We start from the raw sequence: 23,483 nt of genomic DNA, 5'->3' as shown, positions 1-23,483 counted from the left end.
AAATACCTGCTAGTATTAGCAGAGATCAGGACTGATCTTGCTAACCCTGCACTTTTGTGTGCAATGTATCAAGTGACAGTGATCTACTGACACTGCACTTGCTTGGGGAGAAGGGGGGGGTTTAAACGTAGGTGCTAAACGCAGGAGCTGGCAGGTGCCGGGGTTGATCCTGCTAAAACTGTGCTTTTGGGAATAATATACTAATGTGAACGCTGGTAAAGTTCTGATCTGATCAAAGATATTGATCCGTTAAGACACTATACTACCAATAGAGGTTTACTGTGTATGTGAGCTTATTCCTGGCAATCAAAGGGTTAAATGTGATGACTGATGTAGTGTAGGGCAATCTGATGTCATCTGGAAGGGACGCTAATGATATGAAGTCAACTGTGACACTAATACAGTGATCAGTAAAAAAAAAAAAAATCTATACACTGTACTAACGACAGTGGTGACAGGGCAGTGAAAGGGTAACTGGGGGACAATCAGGGGATTAAATGTGACCTAGCTGTGCTTTTACTGCCTCATTGTGCTTTGACTCATGTGGATCTGGTTTCGTCTCTCTCTGGAACAGAATGTGCTCCAGGGAGAGAAGATTGCATCATTACCTGTGTCTGTGTAATGTAAACACAGGCACTGGCTAAGCTCTGATTGGGTACAGCCAATCAGCAGGTACAGGGCCAGCATCATTGGCCTGAATCTGCCGAGTGATTGGTGCTTTGCCAAATCACAGCACTGCTGGGCCGCAGGCGCACGCATATGCGCCCCCTACCCGTGAACACGGCGGGAGAGCAGATCACGTACATATACGTGATTTTTTTGCAGGGAGTCCGTCCTGTAGCACTAAAACATCTATAGGGTGGATGGCAAGCAGGTAAATTTACTCGTACTATACAGTCAACACATAAAATGGATAAAAGAATGCAATATTTGTTATTTGAATATACAATAGCATTGTCATATAATTTTCAACAAAAACAGTAAAATTAATTTAGCCCCTTGGTAATTAACATGATCTTGCACTTAAAGTATAACAAAAGGAAAAAAAGAGGATTTTTGACTTACAGTACTTGTAAATTCCATATCTTGGAATAACGTACAGGATATAGGCAGACAATCCATACACCGTGTGTTATAGGCGTGCACCTTCAGGTGATTGGACAAGGGCAAAGCTTTTGAGGACACGCTCCCTGCGTGCCTCCCATAATACCTTACCCCACTCAATAAGTCTTCAGTTTTGTAGCAAGCAATGCAGAGTTAACCAAGAAATGGAAGGGAGGGTAGCCTGTGTTCTGTACTGTAGTCCAAGATATGGAATTTACATGTTCATTTTGTTATGAATCGAGATTGGAATGTATACAAATATCTAAAAATGGACATAGTAATGAATATCAACTAATCCAAAAAAAGGTATAAACGAAATAAAAGAATGCATTTGTTTCATCCGGATGATGTCACCTGATGTGATAGTAATTCGGGCATATGGGGAAATTCATTCAACTTTTAAATTTGCTTGATAATTTGGCTTCGAGTAAAGTTCTCATTTCAACTGAATTTTTCATTGTTACAGTCCGTCAGTTTAGTTCCACAGTCTAAAGCAATTCTTAGGTTCGAAAAATTTGGGGCCACTGAATTTTCCATTTTTTATTGCATTGCGTCCAAAAATATCAAATAGTTGTAATTAATGAATAACAAATCCACCCTAAATATCAAAACTGAAAATGAATATATAGCAATCTTTCAAAAAAGTTTAAAACTTTTTTGAATCCAGTTGATCCAACAAATATACAAAATAAATGGCGAAGTATGATATGAAACAAGTGCTAAAACAAAATTGGTGCAATATAATGAATATGAATACAGGTACAGTATTTATACACCATGGGACATCTCCAAGCAATAAATAGGATGTGTCAGCAACAATAGGGCAAACAGAACTGTGCCAACAGACCCAATCTCGAGGAGCTGCTGCAAGAACCTTGAGGCCAAAAGCTGCATCAGCGACCAGGCAATGTAGAGATATTTCCTTTGGATGTTTAGGATCAGGGCAAATTGGTGAGGTCAATTTGCGTGTTGAAGTGGAAAGCTGGGACCACCTTCGGGAGAAAGAATGGCCTTGGACATAAGACAACCTTGTCATTGTAAAGTATGAGGAAAGACTCTTTACAAGAAAGTGCTTCCAGTTCAGAAATACAACTAGCAGACATGAGAGATCATCTAGGGAGATATCCCTGATCAGTTTAAAGGGTGTTTTCTGCAGGGTAGAGAACAAAGAGAGAGTGAAGCCAGAGGCCTTTGAAAAAGAATGGATAATGCCAAGACCTGACCTTTAAAAGTACTTAACGCCAATTTCTGGTTTAGACCTAACTGTAGGAAGGCTAAAATGTAAGGTGCAGAATAATCTCTGAGATCGAATTGCCTGTTTTCACACAAGGCAAAAAAGGATTTCCAGGTGCAAGAATACATCTTTCTGGAAAAGGCTCTTCTTGCTTTTAGCAAGGTGGGAATCAAAGAATCAAAAACCTCTTTTTTTTTAATCAAAGATTCGAAAACCTTGACATAACAGCACCCTGATTGGATGCCCCTTCAGAAGAGAGGGGGAGAGTCCTGCACTACAGGGCCAACCTGACTGCTCTGAGATGTTGATGGGAAGCTTGGCTTCCATCAGTGATGGTCTGCCTTGGACTGTTAGGTATTGGAACATTCCCCCCCCCCCCCCCACCCCCCACACACATCCTGAGAGTGCCTGTTGTATGGTGATAGGGAAGGAAGGTGATGATGGTGGTGATCCACTAAGATATGGCATTCCTGGCTTGGCTGGACAGGAGCATGAGAAAAAAATCAAGAGAAGTAGTCTGCTTTTTCTAGGTTGACCAGATGTTTTTCTTGATAGTTCTTGTAAAGAATTGGGTAAATGGTACTGCCTCAAAAGGAGGCTACCATTAGGTCTAGATCATTGAATAATCCCAATGTGGGATGTCATTTGGATCTCTATGTACTCGTAGAGAAAGAGCATCCTTTTTTTGGGAGAAAAACGTTTGCTTCCAATGGGCCCAGGAGCAGATCCAGGTATTCCAGGAGAAAGGAAAACTGGAGAGATTTGTTGAAAATCACCCAGCCAAAGTCCTGGAGCATCTGAACCAGTTACTAATGGTGTACCACAAGCTCTGTACTCAGTCCTGTTCTATTTAATCTATATGTAAGTGATATACCTCAAGGTTGGTTGGGTAAGGTATGTCTTTTTGCTGATAACACAAAGGTGTGTAAACAGGGTTGATATCCCTGGAGGTGTCTGTAACATGGAACATGAATGGCATTGCTGGAAGATTGGTAAAAAAAAAGTGGAAATTACAGTTCAATGTTTCTAACCGTAAAATAATGCACCTAGGGAAAAAGAATCCCTTGAGAGAGTACAACATTGGGGGTACAGTGTTGGCCAGCACTTCAGAGGAAAAGGACTTGGGATGTACTCATTTCAGATGATTGCAAAATGAGCAAACAGTGTGGCCAGGCAGTGGGGAAAGCAAATAGAATTCTAGGATGCATCACTAAGGGGGTGACCAGCAAGAGGAAGGAGGTTGCGATTCCCCTATATAGATCTTTAGTTAAACCTCATTTAGAATACTGTGTCCAGTTCTGGAGACCTCACTTACAAATAAGATATTGATAAGATAGAATGAGTCCAGAGATGGGTAACAAAAATGGTGAAAGGTCTGGGGGATAAAACATATCAACAGCGACTTCAGGAACTTAACATGTACAGTCTGGAGGAAAGAAGGGAAAGGGGAGACATGATTGAAACTTTTAAATACATCAAGGGGGGGGGGGTATGGTTCAGGAGGGCAATATTCTCAACACAACCAAAATCAAGAACACGGGGACATGATCTTAAACTAACAGGAGCAAAGTTCAAAACTAATCTCAGAAAGTATTATTTTACTGAAAGAGTAGATGCTTGGAATAAAGAGGTAGTGAGCCGGTCAACAATAAATAGCTTCAACCATGCTTGAGACAAGCATAGATCTATAAAAAGCTGAAAAAAAAATTCCAACCAAAAAAAAAAAAAAAACTGACTCGGTGGACAACTCTGTCTTTTTCTGCTGTCAACTTTTCTATGTTTCTAATTGTCCTGTGGACTTTCTCTGAGAGCCAGAAGGGATCAGTTCTTCAGGTCATCTATTTAGCTTGTGACTTGGATGCCCTGAGTTTTGAGAAGGGCAAGCAGAGGTGCCAAGATGTTTTTGAACACAATGAAAGCGAATGATAGGTCAAAGGGCAGTGAAACAAATAATGCTAAATGCATTAATCAACAAGTTTTTAATTTAAATTTGATTTAAAAAAAAAAATAAAAAATACAAGCATAGAAATTAAAACCACTCATCAAGCCACACATCCATGGCTAATTGTTTCACGATTAGAGAGTTTCCAATGGCTCTGAGGAAGGATATTTCGAGACGCCCTAACTTACAGTCATACATACATACATACATACACTAGGGCCAATTTAGACAGGATCCAATTAACCTACCAGCATGTCTTTGGATTGTGGGAGGAAACCGGAGTACTCAGAGGAAACCCATGCAGGCACAGGGAGAACATGCAAACTCCAGGCAGGTGGTGCTGTGGTTGGGATTTGAACCAACGACCCTAGTACTGCCAGGCGGAAGTGCTAACCATTTAGCCACTGTGCTGCCTGTACAATTGCTAGGTAACACAATCTACTAATCAGCCAATCAATGCAGTTAGGCATGTAGATGTGATGAAGACAACTTCCTGACGTTCAAACCAAGCATCAAAATGGGGAAGAAAGGGGATTTAAGTGACTTTGAATGTATCATGGTTGTTGGTGCCAGACAGGCTGGTCTGAGCATTTCAAAAACTGCTGATCTACTGGGATTTTCACACACAACCATCTGTATTGTTTTCAGAGAATGGTCTGAAAAAAAAAAAAAAAAATCCAGTGAGCGGTGGTTGTGTGGATGAAAATGCTTAGATGTCAGAGGAGAATGAGCAGGTTTCTGCAACATTCAGATGGTAGAGTCAGAATGTGGCGTGGATAACATGAAAGCATGGATCCATTCTGCCATGTATCAATGGTTCACAACGGTTCAGGCTGGTGGTGGGGGTGTAATGGTGTGGGGGATATTTTCTTGGCACTAGTAAGGTGTACCTAATAAAATGGCCGCTGTGTGTATATTTTCTGGTTTACCTTTTAAGGATTTGTAGTTCTGTACACACATTTTTCACACTACAAACAGGCAGATAACAAGTAGGTCTTGATTAACTCTTTCTGCCAGAACCATTTTGAATTATTTTGCACATTTAAAAAATAATTGTAGCCTTGAAGATTAGTTAAAATCCACCAAAACAGTATATTTTCTTAAAGCAGACACCCTGGATAATACACTAGTGGTAGTTTCAATTTTTCTGTGTCGCATGATGTTTGCACAACAATTTATCAAATACAAATTTTCAGTAAAAAGTACACGAAAATTTATTTTAGGGCACACAAATGCCATATATTACCCAAATTGTGTAAAAATTTAAAAGATGAGGATAAACGGAGTAAACAGATACCAAATATGTCAAGTGCCTACAAAACAAACTTCATTAGCATATCTTCCATAGGCGACCCTTGAAAAGCTCCCACAATCATCACTTTGGAATGAACTGAATCTTGGCCCAAGAATTATTGTCCTCAATCCGGCGTGTGCGGGTACAGTTCCAGGGGGTCACAGAAAGCCAACAATTGGCTTGTGGAATGTATACACGCTGCCAGCTTCTGTAGAAGTCAGGAGTGTGTATAAACACGGGATTTTTGTTACCATAAAATCCTTTTCTCAGAGTTCATTGATGGACACAGCTCTACTGATTCTTGACCACTGGGTTATAGCGCCACCTGCAGGAGTAGGGCATTAGGCAGAAAAAGAACACAGCACCACCCATAGGCAGTCCTAACTGGTATAAACCCCCCTTTGCTATTGGCAAGCCAGTTAATTATAAAGCAGTGTCAGAAGCATAAGCTCCAAAAGAGGGATGGGGTGCAGTGTCTGCCAATGAACTCAAAGGGATTTTACAGTGAGTAACAAAAACCTTGTTTTCTCTTATGTTCATTCACGGACACCGCTTTTCTGATTCTTGACCATTGGGATGTCCCAAAGCAGTGCCTCAAAGATGGGTGGGCAAACAAAAAAACAAGTGGATCAGGCAGGCAAAGCTGCCAACCACCCATACAACCCTTAAGGGGCAAAAAAGGAACCTCAAAAAGAATCCGGCAAAACCTTGCACCTAAAACAATCATCCGAAGATAAAAACATATGAACTCTGTAAAATTTTGTACAAGTGTGCAGACGACCAAGTAGCCACTTCACACACCAGAGACACAGAAGCCCATGAGGCAGTAAGCGCCCTGGGGGACCGTGCCATAAAAGGGGAGGGAGGAACCAGCCTTTTTACAGCACACAGCCAAACAATTGTCTGGCGGCTCCAGTGGGAAATAGTGGCCAAGGAAAATTGCCAGAACTTTCTATGGGCTGTCCGTGAGCAAAAAGGAAAGAATCTGACTTCCAGGAGGAGTTTGTAGATGAAATGAATAGCAGAGCTGCCTGGACCCCATCCAAGGAGTGCAACACCACCTCCTCAGGATGTAACAGCTGTGGACCCAAGAAAAGCAGGACAATGTCCTCATTAGGTGAAAATCCGACACCACCTTCGGAGGAAGGGCACGAGCAGAGAATCATTTCATCCTTGTGTAGAGCCAAATAAGGAGACAAGATAAGTCTGCCAGCACCAAAACCCACCTTCTGGAAATAAAAGCGACCAGGAAGGCAAATGTCTGAGGAGTAGGCAGGGGAATATTCTGAACACTTCCAAGAGGAGGCTTCTGGAAAACTGAAAGGGCTAAAATCAAGTTCCACAACGGCAATGGATAATGCACTTGGGCACCACATGACAAACCCCTTAAACAAAGGTACAAGGCAAGGAGTGCGTGGCCAAGGGATGATGAAGAAAAACAGCAAGGGAAAATACCTGACCCTCAATAGTACCCAAGGAAAGTTTTGTCCAAGGCCCAGTTAAAGAAAAAACAAACTCCCAGCCACCGAGAAAGAATGCTGAAAGACACCCAGAGCCTCACACTAGGTAATAACAGACTACCTCTGACATTGTGTTTAATGCCACGAATTAAGGGGCAATGGCTTAATGGTATATATGTTGCAAAGACCACAAGGAACTTTTCCATCATTGTCAAGGGGGAATGATCAAACCCAACAACCCCTGCCTCTCAAAACCTGGCTTTTATAACCACGCCATCAAATCCAGAGCCGTCAAAACAGAATGGCAGACTAGAACTTAGGACAGGAGGTCCCACAGAAGCGACAACTGCCAGGGAGCATCCATAATCATCTGCACCCTGGTGGTGTACCACAGACAAGGCCAGACTGGGGCTATCAGAATGGGCAGAATCCCTTCGGCCTCTATACACACAGCAAGAGAGGGAGCAGCCTGAAAGGATAAAAAGCAGAAAAGGACATGATACTGGTCCCACAGTGCCACCAGCACATCTGTTGCAACTGCCTGACTCTCACTCCAAACTGCGGCACCCTCATGCAGCATGGCACCAGAAGTTCCACGCCCGGGGTCCCCCATGTAGCCGGATGTGATGAAATACGTCTGGGTGCAGGAACCTGATCCCTGATCCAGCGTCTGACTGAGGCAATCCGCCTGCCACTTCCTGACGCCAGGGATGTGTACAACAGAGAGCTGCAACATGCTGTTCCATCCACCACAGAATACGTAATGCCTCCCGCACCGCTGTTGCACTCCTCATGCTGCCCTGGTGGTTGACATATCCGATTGGATCCTGACTGGACGTCCCCAGAGTAGGTCTGTCCCGTGTTCCAGAGACAAGCTGACTATTCAAAGCTCCAGGACACTGATGAGCAGGCGAGCTTCCTCAGGAGTCCAACGGCCTTGTGCCAATCTTGAACCCAGATTTCCTCTCCAGCCAGACAGGCTGGCATCATTGCAATTATCATACAATGGAGGGACAGAAGGGACTTTACGGCTTGTAAGGCAGGAGCCCAGAGCTTCCAGAGGAGGAAGGCCTGACCAGAGAAATCTGGCTGCCCAGGGAGGATGTAAACTTGTCCAACTTGGACAGGTTCTCCCTCTGTAGAACTCTCATATAAAACTGCACAGGTGGGATCACCTCAAAAGGTGGACACCATAAGACCCAGAGCCTGCATGCATGACCAAAGGGAAGACCACTTGTGAGACAAAGGCAGTTGGTTGACAGTCTATCCTGGTGGGCAAACTCCAGTCTCCTGGTTGAGGTCAGGGCAGACTTCTGGAAGATCCTGACCCAACAGAAGTCCAGCAGGGAGCACATCATGATCTCCATGTTGTCTGGCAGTGAGGCCTAGGAGTCTGCCTGCAGGAGCAGGTCAACCAGATAACCTGTCAAAGCAATCCTCGCTTGTGGCAGATGCCAGGACTGCAGCCCACACCTTAGATAATACCCGGGGAGCTGAGAAGAGTGCAAGGGGAAATGCCACAGGATAATGTGTGCCCATGGCTGCAAGGCATAGGAACCGCTGATGTACCTGTACGTTTGAATCTACGAGGGACAACTCCTTGACACCCAAGGATGGCAGAAATTACCCTGAGGTGGAGAAGCCACCACCAAAGTGGTCCATCTGAACTTCTGGACCCACACAAAGCAATGTAAGGCCTTTAGGTCCATAATCAGGTGACTCCTGTTCTTTGTTGGAACCATAAACAGGTGTCAGTCAAAACCCTAGAACCATTTTGACTCGAACACAGGGATTATCCCCTCTGATGTATCAGATCATGCACCACTCCTTACATAGCCCAACGAAAGGAGAGAGTATCTCCTGTAGATAAAAATGTAATTCTATGCTGCAGCCAGACACAACCAAAACACAGACCAACTTGTCTGAAAAAGGAGAGGTCCACAGGCCATAGAACCAGGGAAGGCAACCCTCTAAACTGGACACAGTCGAGGCAGCCTCCATGCGGAGAATGACTTGATGGGCACAGTGGACTGGCGAGTGCAGGAACACTGGGCACTACCCATAGGGGTCTTGAAGGGCTAGGGCTTGATGTCATTCAAGGTAGTACAAATAGAGACATTCACCCTGGAAGGGGAAATCCGTCAGGTACATTCAAGAAATTTGGTCAGTGTCTCAGCAAAGGTGCGTGGGGGAGTCCTTGGCTTAAGTGTTGGTCCAGAGAGCTTGGAGAACAGTGGTTCTGCTGATAAAGATGCACCATACAGTCCTGGACCAAATGGTCCACCACTGCCATGTAGAAAGTGGATACTGGTCCTGTACCCAGACCTTTTCAGAAAAAGTAGCCAACAAAGTAAGTGGCAGACACCAGATCGGTGGCCAACCAAGTGCCTAGCCGGAAATGTCCAGGGGGAAAGCGCCACAATTTTAGAAAAGGCCTCCCCAAAAGGTAACACATCAAACCTTGTAAATTACATTTCAAATAGGCGGGATGAGGAAAAACCTTAACCACCTAGCCAAATAATGTGTAACAAGGGAAATGGCTACTTTCGTGGCAGTCCCAGAGGGATTCTCTCTTTTAACATTCCACGCACCGAGAAAACAAGTGCAGCCACTAGCGCCTATATTTTTGTAAGATACACAAAAAGGACCCATCCTCGATATCAGAGGAATTGGGGACATTTAACAGCCTCCTGAGAGTACAGGGATGTAGAGGGCTGACAAATCAGTGCCCACTGACCTCAATGCTGAACTGCAGAGTAGGATTCACAAGGCACCGGGCGTAATGTCATAGACAGTGTCCGCCCACTCCGATGTGACTCATACAAACCAAACAGCCAGTAGTAGGAGGATGGACATCTTAACCATTGGTCAAGCGCTGACCCCACGGAGTTCGCGTGGCCATGGAAAAAGAAAACCCTGGCTCACCTCCTGTTCTGCCTCCAGCAGCAGCCAAGGGGAGGAGAGCCTTCTCATACAACCCACAACCCACCCCCCTTCCCCTAGGCCAGGGGCCTTCACCACACAAGTCCCCTTTCCTCATATAAGGCTTACAGTCTCAGGCAGGCTCTCCCTTTTAAATTTGAGCTGCGTCTGAGCTGCCTCACTTTCTTTCAGAAAAGGCATGCAGCAGTGCAATGCTGTGTGGGCGGGACATATGCAGGAGGAGGGTGACCTCACAGAGCACCAGTGGTAAATCACTCCACTCCCCCGCCTGGCCTATAGAAAAGCACTGACACAAGAACAGAGCTCCTCCCGCCCAACCCCCTGCCCCCCACTAACAAGTATAGTGTTAATGCATAGCACGCCTATGCCTAGCCTCCTGGCAGCTGCTCCTCCTGAATTTAGGAGGCGCTGTAACTTGAGGCATGCTGTCATACGTAAACACAGAATCGGCACAGAAAGACGTTTCTGTGTTTACAAGGGCAGCAGGGAGCACAGGGCCAGAGGTAGCGGTACAGGGTATCACCATGCTTTAGAGAGAAATAAAGTCACTCCTGTCAGTGAAAGGCAGAGAGAAAGGAGCTCCCAGCTCACCCCCTGCATATACAGACAGCATCCGGGGCACATGCCCTGCAGGCAAAGAGCAAGAGAAGTTATCAGCTTACAGGATTTCTGGTAGAATCAACTGTTTTTGTTTTGATGGTATATTTAATAGCCCAAATTCAAGCAAATAAAGTTAATGTTAGGGTTTAATTACAATTTAGGCAAATTATATTCCCCGTTCATAAATGTATTTTCTATGTCAACTCTCCCCCTTCAACCTCCAATGAATCCCAGGAAGCAGTATTGCTAAATCAGAAAAGTAGAATATTCCTGACTAGCAGATATAAGAGTATCACAAGAATGGCTAGGCAAAATAAATAATTAGAAAGGTAAAACAGTGAGCGTGTGTTTCAACCATGTAGTGGTATGCTCAGAGTTTCATTAAATTGTGTGCAGTAAATATGAGTGCTGTTTCTATGTGTAAATTATATCATTGTTTTCTGTGTAGTGGTTCCACTTTTTTTTTTACTATCACAACTGGCAAACATCCAACCTGACAGCAAATATGGTCATCAAGCAGGCAGATTTAGGACTATGAATGTTCCAGAAAATTATCAGGGCCATAAATTCATCTTTTCACTCATCACAAGTGCTGATGCATGCTTTAATAACATCTCTTAGGAGTCTCCATTGACCTCTCATGCTTCTTTGGCACTCTGCAAATGTATATTGGGGACATGTATTTCTTCACCAGGCTCAGTACAGAGAAATCCTACTCTTGTCATTGAGTGCAAGAGCATATTGGCAAGCAGGCATTTGCCAAAGCTCCTGCACTGGCTATAGAACCAAGATCATACTTTTGAGAATGATTAAAGGTTCCAAAGCAATCAACCCTTTGACATATACCATATATCCCATGGTTATGCCCATGGGTTTTGTGATCATCTTCAAAATTAGACTAAAAGTACCATTGCGAATAAGATAATTACAGAACACAACAGCTCACATACTTATTGCATTTTTCTTATCCCTGCAGTGGTCTTCTTTCTGTATCCACTGTTGGATTTTGAAAATTACATGCCAACAGCAAAAAGTACTACTGCAGCAAATCCATCCACCTGTTATTTTGATGGGTATACTACACTTCTATTAATGCAATACAGACAACTGTGAGGATTGGTGGCTACAATAAAAACATTTAAGGACTTGAGTGAATAGATTAGCAAAAGGTATTTCCAAGGCATGAAGTCTAGAATACAATGATATTTATTTAAGAGGTATGTGGGAGGACGGGACCCAACAGGGAACTAAAAGGTGATGCAAAGGATGCTTTTCTTCAAAGTTTGCATTTTGTGAGGCAGTGAAAACGTAAACATAGGTGATATGATACAGCAAAATACAAACAGTAGTTCCTTATTTCAGCATACATTACATTTTACAGATTTGAGATGCACATTTATGGATGCATGGTACAAAACAAAAAATTTATATCAGGATATGATTACAAAAAAACCTGTGCTGAAAGAAATACATTTGCCACCGGTTATCTCCCCCTGACAATGAAGATTGCCAGTCATTCTGATCCTGACTTGAATACCTTGAGTATCTGACCAGAACAGGTACACAATCCACTGACCTGCTTACTTGCTTTCGAAAAGTGACCCAGGGTATTAAAGCCAGAAAATGGGCATGCCAGTCAGACAACTAGCATCTTCAGTGATAACCACATATTTATTCCTTAAAGGATTCTGCAGTTCTTAATTTACTGTACAGACCTCAAGGAAGGAAGTTGTATTTGGTCAGAGGGCGAAAAGAAAAAGTCCCCACTACCTTATTGGCTGCTTTCTGGGTGCACTGTTTTGCTATGGTAATGGATAACCAAACAAGCTGTAAGGTGAATAGATGGCAGGAAGGAAGATGGTACAGGGCTGTGTGCATCAGGAGGGAAGGAGTGGATTGGCTTGAGAGGGGTGAGGTGATCACTGGTTAGACTTCTCCCTTATCTTTTTAATAGGGCCTGGTTATCGCCTTTAGAAAAAAATAAGCATACTGCACCCTGATGATTGATGATCACTTCTGTTCAGGTAGCTCTTCACCTCTCCAGGGTTGCCTAGAGCAAATACAATTCATCTGCTGCAGATGTTTCATTATTAAAATACTACAACAAAAATAAGTGGAGCTAAAGAAAGCAAATATTTCACTAGCAACTATATAAATCAAAAGCAGCTGACGATTTGAGTAATGATTTCAAATGTTAACTTAAAAAGAGGAACTGAACTCTGGAAGCTGTGCCCACAAAAAAGCAGGCAGAGGGCAAAGGACTAATCACCAGTTTTGGCTGTGGTCTCCCTACAGCTGCTCTGTTCCTATTACTGGCTTTCCATGCTTTGTTCTGCACTGTGTCTGTGTGGAGGTGATACAGGCATGGTTTTGCACCATTACGTCAGAGCCTCCAGAGCAAGAACATTGAGCAACCCAATAGTGACATCACCAAATCTCACCCCAAATTTCCTGAGATTAGCAGTCAGAAGCACAGTCTTACCTCTAACACTGCAGATAGTATAAAGGTATGAAGCATAGGCACAGGAGTGCCCAGGCACCGTCACATACCAAGTGAAATGTTATTTTTCAGGAGGAATTCCAGAATAAAAAGGTACACTTTTCAGGGTACTGCTTAGGCACAAGTAACATTTCTATATGTTCCCTATAACATAGCATATCTTTACAGTTTTCAGCTCCAATTGAAGTGCTGTTCTCAGTAAAAATGTATACACTTACGACACTGAACAAAATCAAAGATTAATTCACAATCATTTACAAATGTACTCAAGTACATTCTAAACTTTAAAAGAAATACACATATGTTTAAAAAGGATCTAGAAAGTATTTTCCATTTGTACTGGAGACATTTTTTGATCAATGTTCTCCTGGCAAAATGTAAAAGGACCCAATGGTTTAACCTATTAAAAAGATAATAGGTTATTAGTAAGCAAGTACAGTACACCGTAGCCCTTACTTCAAAATCTTGAAATAGAAATTGATAAATGAAACCTGGATTATTCCATAAAAACAAAAAGTGCTATAGACACTTACAAACAGGATTGTTTTGCCAACAATATTATGAATGAGAGTCAGAATGTAACATCTCCTACATTAGAGCTGTCAATATGATCCTTGTTTCTTGCCAATGTCAGTTCTTTCAGGATGTCATTTCTTTTTCCACCAAAAAAGTCTGACCTGACTTAATACTTTATCTGCAGCTGTTAAACTCAACGTCCCACTGCTTAACAGCAAATATTGCACAGTAAAACTTGAGTACCCTAGGCAAAACACGTTGTAATAAATACGTTGTTAACCACTATTTACCCATATTTCAATTTAGTATTCAGTTGTGGTTTGCTTCACTATGGAACTTTGAACTACTATGACGGTGAGCAACATAAAGCTGCTACTGTATGTTCTGGACAAAACTAGCTACTGAATCATACAAACACAGTTCAATGCCACTGTGCAGCTTTTCTCATTTACAAATCTGCATCTGCTTGCTGGAGCTTTTTAGAGACTACCATTTCCACAGTTTAGTTATAAAAAATCCAAATATTCATAACTGATACTCTGAAAATTTACCAGCAGATGTAACCTAGCCTGGGGTTTCCTCCTTTATGCCAATACTTGCTGGGGGTTAAAAAGTATTATGCCAAGAACCTGTTAAAAGAAGATCCCTTTTTCATTTTAAATAGTACACACGTTTTGTAAGATGGGAAATTATAACGGTGTTTTTCCCAATATGCCTCATTTTACATACTGATGTAAATGTATGGCTTTAAGTAACAAAACAAAAACAAAAAAATGAAATAAAAAGGAACATATAAGACAGAAAAAGCATTATGGTCCCCATTGCCCATGTTGAGTATTGCTACCTTTGCCATTGGTTGTCTAACAGAAAAAAAATGCATATAATCTTATTGTTCAATCACAGTAAATAAACATTATATTTAGGTCCATAACCAATCACAAATTCCCTGAAGAATTCAGGAATTCAAGAACTGCTGTGATGACTTCTTTTGCACAAGTGTCAAAACAATTTAATAAATAAACCTAACAATATACCCAAGCCCAGTTCTGAATTTAAAACAAAAATGAGGATAGACGTCTTTCAAAAATGCTATAAGCATTCGCTTTCTTTTCTTTAACAAAGCACTTGGCAGGTCATAAAAATAGAACTTTGATCTTTTACATATAATTTATGAAGAAGTGTTGAGAGTCCATGGATCCTTAAAAACATTTGGAACCGTCATGCCTTGGTGATTGTGGACCCAATAAAATCTCACAGAAGACAATGCAAGGTATGATCCTTCACGTACAATGTTCACAATAAGCTCTTGCCCTTAGGGAAGGCTTTGAATACCATTTCCTTAGGAGTTCTAAATTCTGTTATTTTGGTCATAGTTCATCTTTCTCCATCAATTCAAAAGCTTCAATATCTTCTTTCCAATCTGCCAATATGGACTCTATTGGCTGCACTTTTTTGTCCCACCTCTCAGGTTTAGATTTATCTGAATTCTGAACCGTATCACCAGTGCTCTGTGTATCTTCAGGAAGTGCAGGTTTACTGTCCGGTGAGACATCCTCATTCTTAGTATGAAGAGAACTGTCAGTTTTGTGGGGCTGGGAAGTTTCTGACTTTGATTCTGATACTGTTTCCTCTTCAGAGTCCTGTGTATCTGCTAAATTCTGCTGAGATATTGACGTTTCTGTTGGAATATCTTTTCGAGAGTCATTTTCTGTTGACTTCTGGGTACCACTCTCATCTTCTAAATCTAAACAGAGCAAAAATTGTTTAGTGCTAAATATTTCCTCTCAATAACCATACACAAATACTAAAAAAGGTCCAAAATCGAGATCATGAGCTTTATCACACAATAAAAAATGGATCTTGTGAAAAAAGTATATTTTAATATGAAAAATATATAAAAGTTTCAATACCTTGACAAATTTTCATATGAATTATAATATGTCTGCCTTATTTTTAAGTAGTCTAAATGAAGTGGTTTACATTTTGGTGTGCTGTTTTTTCATTCGATCCTGCCTTTTGCCACATGTAGTCAAGCAATTATTCTTAAAGCAGTAGTAAAGTCCACTTTTTGATTTATAACTAGAAGTAAGCCGGTGATAAAGCTTACCTGTAGGTACAGTAAATATCTCCTAAACGTGCACCATTTAACCACTTCCCAACCGCGCTATAGCCAAAAGATGGCTACAGCGCGATTGTCTAGTTCTGGGAGGGCGTCCATGGATGTCCTCCCAGAACACGCACCCCTGCACGCTGCCAGTGATCGCTGTGTCCTACGGACACAGCTGATCATGCGATACAGTGAAATGCCAATCACAGCGGCTTTTTACCACGTGATCAGCTGTGTCCAATGACACAGCAGATCACTGGGTAAATGCAGTTGCCGGTTATCAGCTGCACTTTCCTCACACTGGCACAGCGTGAGGAACATACTGCCGAGAACCTGCAATTGTCAGCGAAGGGATCGGCATTGATCATCGGGGCACTGATGATCAGTGCCGCCCACCTGTGCCCATCAGTGCCGCCAACCTGTGCCCATCAGTGCCGCCTATCAGTGCCCATCAGTGCTGCCTGTCAGTGCCCATCAGTGCTGCCTGTCAGTGCAGCCTCATCAACGCTTATCAGTGAAAGATCAAACATTTCCTGCTTGCAAAATGTTAAAATAGAAACAAAGAAAAACTGTTTTTCCAAATTGTTTGCAGCTCAAAAATAAAACACCCAGTGGTGCTTAAATACCACCAAATGAAATCTCTATTTGTATGTAAAAAATGATAAAAATTTCATACAGCAGTACATAATCACAAGTCAGCAATATCAGGCAGATCTTAAGTGGCTACAGCACATATAGACCATAGATGAAGCTGAATTAAATTACATAACAGCCTCTGCATCCACGATAAAAATCCTTCAGAACAAAGGATAATCTATTCCAGCAGCCATACACTATTCATTTTCTTTCGTTCAACCAATGGCCCCCGAATGGGAAGCACCACTGACAGCAATGGAAGGCTGACTGCTCACGCACCTACTTACAGCCACTCGAGTTACAATTACCTGTGGAATGATGGGCCCTGGACACAGTCTGTGTCCACAAGATAAACAAACGAAACCAACGTGTCCACAACCAATCATTCATAGGTAATTGCTGCTTGATCGATTAAATTCCAGTGGCCATGATAAGCTGAGGGAGATGTCAGCCTGCCGTAGCTTTCAATGGGGCTTCCTGCCTGCAGCTAGATAATTGCCAGATGCCACATCTAATCATTAAGTGTGAATGGGGCTTACAAGTATGATCCAAGATGATTTGCAAACTGCAACCTTATTGGGAGGATAATCAACTTCTTGAACAACCATACTTATAAAAACTTTTTAGCTTTGATTTCTACCATAGCTTATGGGAGGCCCCACCAGAATTATAATTAAAGGATCAGTGCTAAAAAGCTACAGTCAAATATGGCAATGGGATCTTTCAAGTGTGTGGATGTTTTCCCTATTCTGTTATAGGCAACTTTCAAAGAACATTCTTTAGAGGTATGCCACCTCATCTGACTTAAAGTGGACTTAGCATCATGTCTATGGGGGAAAAAATGCTTCCTTCTACTTGCAGCCGGCATCATCTCAGCCCAGGCAGTGTCTTGCCCAGTTGCGCAACGCCTACTTTTAACAGGTACCATATGTAGCAATCAAAGTATACATGAAGACTTTCAAAAGTTACTAAAGGTCCACTTTAAGACTCTTTGGAAGAGGATTTATTTTCCCTGCAGCCCAATTATACTAATCAATCATGTGGGGAAAATGTTTCAGGCTGCTCTGAAACCAATGAAGAGAAGAGTGCTGCCACCCATATGTGATAATGCTACATCACCAGACCATTGAGGAAGCTCTATAAATGAACTGTAATAAGGTTTAGGGCTCTCACACACAACTGCGATTTATGGCACATGGGCATACAGGGTAAAATAAGGCTTTAGTTGTGGTGCCTGAGAGCAACAACTGCTGCATTTTTTGGTGGATTTAATTGAAGGGATATACTGTATATAAAAAAAATGTAAAGTATTAAAAAATACCCCGATACAAATGTGCGCAAAATTCCATTGACAGCAGATAAGCAAGTATAGTTGAGCATGTTGTATTTGGTAATCCATTCTCATGGGCAATATTACACTGCAGCTGTGGCTCCTGGGCTCCACAACTACAGCTGTATTTTACTCTGTATGCCCACACACTGGGAATTAGGTCTGTGTGCAAAAGCCCTTATGCTCAAAACAAAAGAAGCATCGGTTCTACAGTGGTTAAGGAAAACGGTAAACATTTCGAATGTTTTGGCAATTTGACTGATGGTAGACATTACTTTTGTTAAATGGTAAAGTGTAACTAAAGGCAAAATGTATTTATTTAAATACATTTTTGGATAAAGTGAAAGAGGGATTAGAACATCTGCAAGTTTCTAATGCTCTCTGTGCCCTTGTAAAAGAAATTCACCATACTTCTCCTGTTTACCGTTACCATTGAAAGTGAAAGTAAAAGAAAACCCCAGATTTTGGGTTGAAATCACAACAGTAATAGAGGGGAAAATCTTCCATTGGGGATACTAGTCCTGGTGACACACCGGGATTCCCTCACTTCTTGTTTTGGCTATGGGACAGGAAATGACAGGGTTATATTCCTCCTTTACTTTATCCAATATAAAAGCTACTTTAAGTGAAAATAGGTATAAGAACTGTAGTAGGAGTTATAAAAGGACTAAAAATTCTGTAATCGGGCAAAATTAACAAAATTATTCAGTAGACTGCTATGAAAGGTATGCAGGGTAAACAGTTATAACAAAAGCCAATCTTTTTTTTTAGTTCAAGATAACAGTTAGGAAGCGTTAGAGCTTCTGACAAGTTTTATCTGCTATGCCTATCCACAGGGGACACCTTCTGTTCCAGTGACAGCTGTCAACTCTAAAGATATAGCTCATACAAACATATGCCTATTCACCACCCCAACACACACATACACACCACTCAAAAGAGGTAATGTTAATAGGTCACCGATTTCAATGTAGAGATTTAGAGTTGACATTATTAAAGAGAAAGATTATAATGTTTATGGATACTTGAGACCACTTTCCTATACAGCTGTTTTTGAAAAACTACTACACAGAAAATTAAATGTTTTAAAGTATAACGCAACCCAAAAAATACAATGTATTGCAGCTTATTAGTCCTTGGATATGGTGGCATATTCAGCTTTAAGTGATGATACCTATAACATCTGGTTCAGGTGTATCTCTTGGAATCTGTTCCCAGATATATTCCCACACCTGATAGCATCATCACTCAAATATAAATATGCTTGTATTCACCCTGAACTGAGCAAGGGGCAATTTGAACCATAAAATATGTCTTATTTGGTGAAATAAACTATTTGTTCAGTAAAGCTGTTGACGCCTACCAATTTTTATATACCTTATTCCAGGTGCTTCAGCCGATCCGACTACCAATGAGTTTTTTTTTCACAAACACCTTTTGCACACAACCAACAACTTCTTGCACCCACCTAAGAATCCCAGAGAGGGCCCAGGAAGGGACCACCTGTGGTTTAGAGAATGCCCACCTTTTCCCTCCATGGAGATGGGTTTTCTCAACCTACGAACACTTGTGAGTTTTCCCATGCTTTTGGGTGACCGCACCCTCACCAGCCGTAAGTTACTTCTTTCTCTTTTCTGTTCATCGAGCTGTGGAATAATTTTTTTGGGCCGAAACAATCACTTTTAAAGCAACTTACTATACTATAAGGGCTCTCCCATCTCTTTCCCCTTTTTTTTCAGTGGACATCCCAAGCCACGCATGAGATTGCTAGCCAACTCTTTTTGGAGTGCACATTTTGGGCCTTGCTTGACCACCACACCACAACTTCTACAGCCCTTCTCTTTATGCTCTACAGATCCTCAATATCCTTTTAGAGAACTATTGCTCAAAAGTGAACAGCATATTCCAGATGAGATCTTACGAATGCTTTGTAAAGGGGCACAATTATGTCTCACTCTCTAAAGTCTATACTTCTTGGATTACAATAAAGTATTTTGTTTGCTTTAGGAACTGAAGCTTGGCATTGAATGCTATTAATAAGGTCCAACTCCAGGAAAAGATGAAATTTAAATGTGCATTTGTACAGATGTGCATTTAAATGTGCATAATTACATTACTCCTTAGCCTTGATATTAAACATCGCTTCCTAAGCCATACAGTAGTGTAATGGATCAGTCTCAGTTTCCTCTATGAGTGAAGCTAATATTTTTCCCTTCTCGTCATTCTTTTGGGCACTGATCCCGTCACTGCCCTGGTAAATTCTCCTGCACTGAAACCTATGAGAAAGAGACCTGGCTACTGGAAGTGGTGCCTCCACCAATAGAAGGTCTGCATATCAAACATGCAGTGATGTGGACAACAGAGGAAGGACAGCAGGAAGTAAACAGGATAAGAGAGAAGGATCATCCTGTTACCATGGCTTTTGCTAAGTAAAACGGGGATTGCTTATATCCTGGAATTGGGTTTTAAGCCTATGATCTACAAAAACACCCAGATTCTTCTCGATTGACTCCCCTAGTTGTACTCCCCATTGAGTTTGAGATGCATGATTATTTTTAGCCCCCAAGTGCATAATTTTACACGTATCAACATTAAATCTCAGTTATTATATAATTGCCCAACCAAACAGTTCATTCAAGTTGTAAGTTAATACCCTGTAAGGATATTATTCCACTACAAGTTAGGATCACATTACATTAGGAGATGAGCATGCATTTCAGAGCTATATTGAATTTGTTTTAATTTTCTTTTGCTCAGTTATACACTTCAAAACAAGCATTGGCCACCAAGATGAGTCACCAGAGCAGGAAGTGTGATTGAACCTACCTAGCAAGGAGACAGCAATACTAAATCTGACAGTGGTTCTAACAGCAATACCCAAAGTATAATCTTTTGGTTGAAGTTCCTTTAATATGTATATAAGGGTTCATGTTGACGGGCATTGAAGTTAATCGCCACATCTTCCATTCAAAAGCATGCAGCTGCATTTGAATGGAAAAGAGCATTTGACAAGAAGGCTGTGCTTGATCTGTTTTGTCTGCAGTTCAAATACACCTTAATAGTACAAGCTGTATCAAAAGAAACACACTATAAAACAGGTCAAATGCAGCCTCTAAGCTGCCATGTGCACTGCTCAATTAAAGTCAATGGGATCTTTCTATCCTGCGTTTGGCATACGCTCCAAACATACCTCAAACACAGGAACCCAACGCCTGTAAACATAAGCCCTTAATATACTAAAATGCAACATTGTTAGCCAAAAATACTTACTGCCATCAATAATGTAGTTTGGGACAATTTTACCTTTAAAAATGGTAGCTGAAATTCCAGGAGAAGCACAAGTAAAGAAGGGAAAACATGATGAACATATATATTTTCACAGCGCAGTTTACAGTAACACACTAAGAATCATACACAGGTGAAACAGGTCTGCATTTTTAAATACATTGAAATTAAAGACAAATCATAGTTAGCTATCGCATAATCATTATTCCATTTTCACTTTACAGATTCTGAAAAAAAAAAAAAAAAATTACTAAAAATTATATTTACACACACACACACACCCAAAAGTATTGGGACACCCCTCCAAATAATTGGATTCAGGTGTTCCAATCACCTCTATGGCCACAGATGTATAAAATCAAGCACCTAGGCATGCAGACTGCTTCTACAAACATTTGTGAAAGAATGGGTCGCTCTCAGAACCTCAGTGAATTCAAGTATGGTACCGTGATCGGTTGCCACCTGTGCAATAAGTCCACCTGTGAAATTTCCTTGCTACTAAATATTTCATGGTCAACTGTTAGTGGTAATATAACAAAATGGAAGCAACTGGGAACAACAGCAACTCAGACACGAAGTGGTAGGCCACATCAAATGACAGAACAGGGTCATCGCATGCTAAAGCGCACACTGCAACTGGACTCTAGAACAGACATATCAGTAGTGACGAATCACACTTCTCTGTCTGGCAACCTGACAGACGTGTCTAGATTTAGGGAATTATTTTTCAGGGGTTGGGCTTGGCCCCTTAATTTCAGTGAAAGGAACTCTTTAAGGCGTCAGCATACCAATACATTTTGGACAATTTCATGATCCCAACTTTGTGGGAACAGGTTAGGGATGACCCCTTCCTGTTCCAACATGACTGCATACCAGTGCACAAAGCAAGGTCCACAAAGACGTGCACAAGTGAATTTGGGGTGGAGGAACTTGACTGGCCTGCACAGAGCCCGCAGCTCAAACCGATAGAATGCCTTTGGGATGAATTAGAGCGTCGACTGTGAGCCAGGCCTTCTTGTCTGACATCAGTGCCTGACCTCACAAATGCACTCTTAAAGAATGGTCAAACATTCCCATAGACACACTCCTAAACCTTGTGGACAGCCTTCCTAGAAGAGTTGAAGCCGTTATAGCTGTAAAGGGTGGGCCAACTCAATATTGAACCCTACAGACTAAGACGCCATTAAAGTTCACGTGTGTAAAGGCAGGTGTCGCAATATTGTGTGTGTGTGTGTGTAGATAGATAGATAGATAGATAGATAGATAGATAGATAGATAGAGATCTATATACAGTATATGAAGCTGTAATGCCTGTGATTCTAGGGCTTACTGGAGAAACAAGCTCAATGTTTCGTTAAAGTCAGCTAACAAACAGATTCATTATGACAGAAGAAATTGTATTTTTTTTTTGTCAGATGCGTCTACCTGCATATCAGCATTTTTTATTTTAAAGAATACTGAGCAGTGAATGCAGTCAGTCGCATGTAAAGCCTTGGCAGGATTCTGTGCAGGGGCATGTACATCCCAAACCAGTCAATTAGGAAGCAAAAGACTCCGAAATCAGAAGACGACTGGGTGAAAATGGAATCGCCATCGCCTGTCATGGAGAGGTGTGGATATCACAGTGCTGGAAGACAATGCTTTGCTGAGTGAGTGTGCATATTCACCTTGAAGTCTGTTACTGAATACAAACAAATCTATACCTAAGAGCTGTCACTAAAACTAGTCTACCAGTTTGGGTGGCACAATAATGGCTAAAAGGTTCAATATCTACCAGCACTGTGTTACTGTCATAATTTAATTATACAGTAGATCAGTTAGCATGAGCTCGCCTTTTAAATACATGTGATTAATTTATTAGTTCTGGAAGAAAAATTTTATGTTTTTTGTTCCGGAAAGAACAGAAAGTGAAAGCAATATTATTACTTTTAAACTTGTTCTAAAGCTAAAATGTTTTTTACCTTAATGCATTCCCTGCATTAAAAAGGTAAAAAAAAAAAAACGCCTTTCAACTTGTTTTGGTTCCACACCTCCCTAAATTCTTACCAGAGTCCTCAATTATCCAGCACTGTGCATATCTGCATCTCTTCTCTGCACTCTCACTCTACTCACAGGGACGGAGGTAGCAGCAGGAGTCATTAACTCCTGCATGCCTGCACATTTACCCCCATAGCAAGTGGATTATTATGGGAGCAGACACAGAAAAGAAGGAGCGGATAGTGCCAGCAGGAGACCCCAGAAGAGTCCACTTTCTACCTGCAGATAGGCAGCTTACCAATTCTTCGATACGGTGGCTGCTTTATTTATTTTTTTAGGCTCTCTTTATTTTCATCTGGTGGTCCAGCCATAAGTCTGTTTTCAACAGAACAAACTCTACAGAAAATGTATCAGTTAGAGGGATGAGACAAACCATTTACAACTGATGGGTGCTTTGAATGAACAGCTTTTATTTATTCATGTACAGTGCCTTACAAAAGTATTCATAACCCTTGAAATTCTCCACATTTTGTCATGTTACAACCAAAAAAGGTA

At 41.4% G+C, this 23,483-nt stretch overlaps 1 protein-coding gene and 1 non-coding gene across 4 annotated transcripts in view; both read right to left on the bottom strand.

Annotated features, from left to right (window-relative positions):
* Positions 1 to 7,160: 7,160 nt before the first annotated feature.
* Positions 7,161 to 7,275, bottom strand: LOC149461080 (U6atac minor spliceosomal RNA). Its single transcript, XR_016312955.1, has one exon. It is a non-coding gene; the product is annotated as a U6atac minor spliceosomal RNA (small nuclear RNA).
* Positions 7,276 to 11,765: 4,490 nt separating this feature from the next.
* Positions 11,766 to 23,483, bottom strand: part of EDEM3 (ER degradation enhancing alpha-mannosidase like protein 3) — a 117,348-nt gene continuing 105,630 nt past the window's right edge. Inside the window, exons 20-21 of one of the 3 annotated variants that reach the window (XM_089678822.1) lie at positions 20,937 to 20,984; positions 11,766 to 15,337 (exon numbers count right to left, since the gene is read on the bottom strand). In XM_089678822.1, coding sequence (XP_089534948.1) covers positions 14,961 to 15,337; positions 20,937 to 20,984 — 425 coding nt within the window. In that variant the 3' untranslated portion in view covers positions 11,766 to 14,960. The remainder of the gene's footprint in view (positions 15,338 to 20,936; positions 20,985 to 23,483) is intronic. The other 2 variants (XM_089678823.1, XM_089678824.1) reach the window with 2 other exon arrangements.

The sequence above is a fragment of the Staurois parvus genome, unplaced genomic scaffold (assembly GCF_062004578.1).
Source record: "Staurois parvus isolate SC_StPar_1 unplaced genomic scaffold, SC_StPar_1.0 ptg000210l, whole genome shotgun sequence".
NCBI lineage: Eukaryota > Metazoa > Chordata > Amphibia > Anura > Ranidae > Staurois > Staurois parvus.
This window is presented reverse-complemented; position numbering and strand designations above follow the sequence as displayed.